This window comes from Dipodomys spectabilis, unplaced genomic scaffold (genome assembly GCF_019054845.1).
Source record: "Dipodomys spectabilis isolate Male_0828 unplaced genomic scaffold, ASM1905484v1 ptg000024l, whole genome shotgun sequence".
In the NCBI taxonomy this organism is placed as follows: Eukaryota; Metazoa; Chordata; class Mammalia; order Rodentia; family Heteromyidae; genus Dipodomys; species Dipodomys spectabilis.
The window spans coordinates 33,414,000-33,419,999 of NW_024870701.1; the positions used below are offsets into that span (position 1 = coordinate 33,414,000).

Sequence of the window (6,000 nt, forward strand, 5' to 3'; positions counted from 1 at the left end):
GCCAGTTCTTGATAGAGGTGACCAGGATGAGCTTTATTATGGCTGGTGGAGAGTCTTTATCACCTACAAGCCAGAACTGAGGGCCCTCAAGATGACTCCTTAGCATGAGTGTAATGTGGCAAAAACCTGGTGGGGGCAGGTGCTGGGGCCCCATAGATAGATAGCTGCTGGGTGAGGAAGAGTGTTCTGGAACTTTGTTTCCTGGGTAAGAAGAGTATCAAGGTGGAGAGGGATTCTAGTAAGCTGTATTATATAACTAAAGCATGTATGCTGACTGAATAAAAAGAAGATGCCCTGGGCTGAGAAGGAGAGGAAAAGGAGGCCACCTGGGTCCTGTGAGGTCCCTGTAAGGCAGTAAAATGTCAGGTTTACTTCCAGCAAGCACTTGATGGGAGAGCATTTTTATTTTATTTTTTGTCCGTTGTGGGGCTTGAACTCTGGGCTTGGGCGCTGTCCCTCAGCTCTTCAGCTCAAGGCTAGCGCTTTACCGTTGGAGCCACAGCGCCACTTCCAGTTTTCTGGTGGTTTATTGGAAATAAGAGTCTCACGGAGTTTCCTGCCCGGTCTGGCTTTGAACCATGATCCTCAGATCTCAGCCTCCTGAATTCTAGGATTACAAGCGTGAGCCACCGGCATCTGGCTGATGGAGAGCATTTGTGTGGGGGCTGGGATGCGTTCGCTGCCAGTCATCACAGAACCCCGTGAAGGCTTTCAGAGGGAGCAGTTGTGGTTGTGCATAAGAGCACAAGATGCGTTCCACCCCCCTCGCCACTTGCTGCTCTTCTCTGTGTGATGGACATCAGCCATCGTCACAGAGCCTCGGGGACGATGGCTGGTGTGCTTTTGGCCAAAATTGTCTTATTGAGAAACAGTCATTTTACACCTTTCAAAGAAGCTGCCTTCCTAATCTATAAAACGTAAATAATTTTCCTGCCTTAGATAAATGTTCTATTTTCTACATTTTAGCCCAGTGAACAAATGTTCTCAAGGGCTGTGATGATGAGCACGTGCGTCCATCTGTGTTCTGATGGGTCGTCAGCGCTGTCTTGTCACACAGAGGGGACAGGGACAGTTGAACAGCATCAGGGCCAGGTCCGCAGTGGGCTATTTTCAGCCTGAGGCACGTGACATGATGTCTGTTCTGCGGGCATTCTCCGAGCCATGCTAAAGAAACCTTGGGAAGTGTAATTCCTTTACAAGGCAGTGGAGAAGTACAAGTTAGGCAAACAAGTAATGCACTTCCATAAGACTTCCTAAGAAGCACTAAACCAATCGAGCTTTATACAGTAGCCATTTCGAGGGAGGTGCTTAGCCCAGGGACTGGCTTGTTCTTCATGTGCAGCCCTGATGTTAATCAGCCCTCCTGACCTGGGTGCGAGTTCTGCTAGCCAGAAGCTACATGGCAGTGATAGTGTTTTCCTCCTGCCTTGTGCTCCGCAGGCACTGCCCGGACTCGCGGCGGACTTTCACCAAACGGCTGATGCTGGAGAAGCACGTTCAGCTCATGCATGGGATCAAGGACCCTGACCTGAAAGAAATGACAGAGGCCACCAACGAGGAGGAAGTGGAAATAAAGGAAGACACGAAGGTGAGACACTGCACCTCTTTCCTGTACCAGGGTTGTTCTTTCTTTCTCTGCTCATTCCCTTCCCCTACATTTGGGCTTGAACTCAGGGCCTGAGTGCTGTCCCTGAGTCAGTTTTGCTCAAGGCTAGTGTGGTACACAGCACCACTTCCACTTTTTGAATGGTTAATTGGAGATAAGAGGCTCCCGACTTAACCTGCCCGGGCTGGCTTTGAACCATGATGCTCAGATCTCAGCCTCCTGAGTAGCTGGGATTACAGGCGTGAGCCACCGGCGCTGGGTGGCAATTACACAGTGTTAAACATTACTTTCTACCTATGAAGGCATAAAATACCCCTCTTTACAAGCTCCCCTTCTGGCTTGGGCCTCCCTGGGTCCCTCCGCTGCTTCCCTGCCGGGTCACCCCGTCTCGTTCTTCACCCCCTCCCTCCCTTGCAGGCTCCCAGTCCCAAGCGCAAGTTGGAAGAGCCGGTTCTGGAGTTCCGGCCCCCGCGGGGCGCCATCACGCAGCCCCTGAAGAAGCTGAAGATCAACGTGTTCAAGGTGCACAAGTGCGCGGTGTGCGGCTTCACCACGGAGAACCTGCTGCAGTTCCACGAGCACATCCCGCAGCACAAGTCGGACGGCTCGTCCTACCAGTGCCGCGAGTGCGGCCTGTGCTACACGTCGCACGTGTCCCTGTCCCGGCACCTCTTCATCGTGCACAAGCTCAAGGAGCCGCAGCCCGCCACCAAGCAGAACGGGGCCGGCGAGGACGGCCAGCAGGAGAACCAGCCGGGCCCCGACGACGAGGCCGCCGACGGCGCCGTGTCGGACCGCAAGTGCAAAGTGTGCGCCAAGACCTTTGAAACGGAAGCTGCCTTAAACACGCACATGCGCACCCACGGCATGGCCTTCATCAAGTCCAAGAGGATGAGCGCCGCCGACAAATAGCCCCCGCCGCGCACGGTCCAGGCTGCTGCAATATCCCGCCCTCGCCGCCCTCCGCCACGCCCCGGAGCATCCACACAGTATTTGCGTTGAAAAGAGTTTGTATATATTTAAATGACAACTTTTTATACTCTTTGTTACATGTTTGTATCAGTATTTAGTAGAAGATGTTTTGAGGTGTCTTTTGTTGTTGTTGTTGTTGTTGTTGGTTGGTTTGTTCAGATGGGTTTCGATGTTTGTTTTTCTTCCTTTCTTTTTGTACCGTTTCTTTATAACAGAGTTCTTAGTCCTAGGGGCAGTTCCTGAATTCCAACCCAACCCTTTTTGTATGGCCACCAATTGGAATGGGTTGCTGACCAAGTAACAGGCTAACTAATGTGATGCCTTTTTTTAGTGTTTTTAAGTTTTTTAGAATCCACTACATAATTTGTAGGTGGTTGTGGCTCTCACAACACTAGAAACTTTGAAGTGTCTTAGCACCACCCCAGCGTGCCTGCCCCCAAGGAAGCCAGGGTGCTGGGGGGGATACCCCGCTCCCGTGGGCACCTGGCCTCCGGTCAGGCCGTGCCCAGTGGCAGCCAAAGCAGCCTTGCAGGGCCTCCTCTGTCCCCAGGGCTGGCTACAGCAGGCCAGAATCCAGTGAGGAATGTAGACTTCCTCAGTTCCATCCTAAGAAACGGGGAAGGAGGGAATTGCAGAATGGGGAAAACCAGGCCTGATGGTTTTCCAGGCAGATAGGCAAGGCTGATTTAAAGAGCACAAGGAGATACGCCAGGAAAGGGCTGGACTACTGTAAAAGTTATACCTGGAGAGTCAGACCTAGCTCCGTCTAGTCAGGTTAACTGTCATGTAACTTATTACCTATTACAAACACAACAACTACGAGTATCAAGTATTTCTCTCTGGCTCTTGATGGGGGAAAAAAAAAAGTCAATAGTTGACTTACCCCTTTGCCGTCTACACAGTTGGCGTTTCCTGTTCTGGGTGCTACTGCCAAACGTTCTGGTACTTAGAGTTGGGATGCACAACTTCAACCACCGAGCTGTCAGTGCAGGAGCCTGCTGCATTGGGCGATTGGCCATTAGATGACGCACTGAGCCACCACCGGCTTTCCTTCAGCATTTCAGTAGTGTAGCTCCTGTTCGTGGTTCTGTTAGCTGAGGCACCACACAGGTGCTCTTCTGTCCCTTCCGTTCATAGTTCTCTGGGAGAGTTATAAACATATTATATATATATATTATATATACGTATATATGTGTATATATATAATATTTTTGTCTTTGAGTTTTGTGTTTTCTTTTGCATTTTATACCTTGTACTTATCCCTGAACATGTTTTATACTCTTATTTTTTTTCCCCCCTATGAAAAGGAATTCTTTTGTGTATATATAGATACTTGCATGATAGACTGTAGTCGATGTTTGGTTCCTCAAAAGGTCTTGCTGCTGTCAGGTGTAGGCCCCACACCTATCATGACTGTATTCAACACATTTCACATGTAAATAAACATGAGACATTTGGCCTTGTGCTTCTATGAGAGAGTTATTGATGGTGGGGCTGACCCTCCCTGGAGTTTAGGAAGCGATGCATTGCTGGATGGCATAGACTACCGGATGCTGCAGAATTCTTTCCATTCTGAAGAATGGCCTCCTCGTTCTCCTCAGTCACCAGCTGTTCTGTCACTTTCTCGTTGACTCCATCCGTACATCGGTACAATCGGAGGGTGTGACGAAGTATTCCTCCACTTGAAGTTGGACCGCTGTTCCTTGTTTTGTTTGTATTGCTCTAAGTCGTATTCTTGGCACTTTCACATTGCTTCTGCATTGGAACCTTGCAATAAGCCTGCGTGGAGGCCGCGCAGGTCTGTACAGCCTAGATTTACAGTTGAGGAAGCCGAGCTCTGATGACGTTCTTTGCCTAAGCCCTCCTATCTGGCGAGTGGCTTTGAGTATTAGAACCCAAATATTTTGCTCTAAATCTAGTGCTCGCTCTTTGTGGTTATGTACATATCGACAAATATTCATTTATTCAACAAATAAAAAAAAAGTATGTGCAAAACACGACCCTAGAGCTTTTTGTTTTTGGCATCCTGGCTTTTATAAGATCATGTCAGTCTTCCTACTTTTAAAAACTCAGGAAATACTTGATAATATGGAATTCGTATTCAATGTCTGGTTGAAAGCATAAAGAAAAATTTTTAAGTGCTTAAGGGTCCCAAATGAAGCAGCTGAGACGCAGACAAGAAAAGCACCATGTGGTGTGGGAGCTTGGGGCGGGGATGGGGGGAGCTGGGTGGTCAGCTCTGGGGAAGGGGGGGGGGGTCAACTGGAAGACATTTGTGGGGGGGAGGGGAATCAGTGGGTTATAGCACAGAGATGAGGGTTAGACTCTGGAAGAGAGGTTATAGAAGTCAGGGTGTCAAGTGCTAGTGACTCACACCTGTAATCCTAGCTACTCAAGAGGCTGAGATCTGAAGATGGACGTTCAAAGCCAGCTTGGCCATGAAAGCCCATGAGACCTTATCTCCAATTAACCAGTCAAAGCTGAAATGGAGCTGTAGCCTAAGTGGTAGCATGCCAGCCTTGAGTAGAAAAGCTAAGGGACAGTGCCCTGGTCCTGAATTCAAACCCCAGTACTAAAAGTCAAGAAGGACAAATTAAAATCCAATTTAGGGTCAATGGGAATTCTAGAAAGAAGGAAATAATCGAGAGTGTGAAAATACCTTAGGCATTAAAGAAAACCATGAAGAATCCCTGGCTTGGGACTGTGAGGCGTGCACAGGGAGTTCCTAAGGAAGCCATTCACCACAGTGGAAGGGTGGGAGCGGAGGCCAGAATGGGTGGGATAGGCCTTAGAAGAATCTTTGGAGCCAGTTTCTGGTGGCTCACGCCTGTAATCCTAGCTACTCAGGGGGCTGAGATCTGAGGATCTCTGTTCAAAGCCAGATGGGGCAGGAAAGCCCATGAGGCTCTTATCTCCAATAAACCACCAGAAAACTGGAAGTGGCGCTGTGGCTCAAAGTGGTGGAGCAGTAGCTTTGAGCTGAAGAGCTTAGGGAGACACACTAACTGTACTTGGACAATTAGAAATATGTTACATGGTAAAGCATGAAGACCCTAGATGGGTTAGTGGCGGTATGTATGCTGGATGGGGGCACTGTGGAAGCAGAGCAAGCAGGTTTTTATATGGTTACAATCTCAAACGGCTCAGCTCAAGACTGTGTCTCTCTGATCAATGCCTATTCCAGGTTGGCTGAGGCACGCCTCTCTATCTCTTAATCCTATTTTGTCAAGGTCACAAAAATTGCTGGGCTAACCGGGGCAGAAGGGTTTAACTGCTGTGGTCCAGAAGTAATAGCTCTTCTCACGACTCAGCCACAAACCACCACCTGCATCCACACAGTCCCCAGCGCTGTCCTCCCCTGCTTAGAAAGCTGAGAACAGTGGATGGCATAAATGACAGTCACAGGCTTTAGCTCTGATGCT

At 49.1% G+C, this 6,000-nt stretch overlaps 1 protein-coding gene across 3 annotated transcripts in view; it reads left to right on the plus strand.

The window, feature by feature from the left end:
• Positions 1-4,575, plus strand: part of Znf532 (zinc finger protein 532) — a 112,855-nt gene extending 108,280 nt beyond the window's left edge. For all 3 annotated transcript variants that reach the window (XM_042675175.1, XM_042675174.1, XM_042675176.1), the window contains 2 exons: positions 1,441-1,588; positions 2,024-4,575. In XM_042675175.1, coding sequence (XP_042531109.1) covers positions 1,441-1,588; positions 2,024-2,518 — 643 coding nt within the window. In that variant the 3' untranslated portion in view covers positions 2,519-4,575. The remainder of the gene's footprint in view (positions 1-1,440; positions 1,589-2,023) is intronic.
• The last annotated feature ends 1,425 nt before the right edge of the window (positions 4,576-6,000 follow it).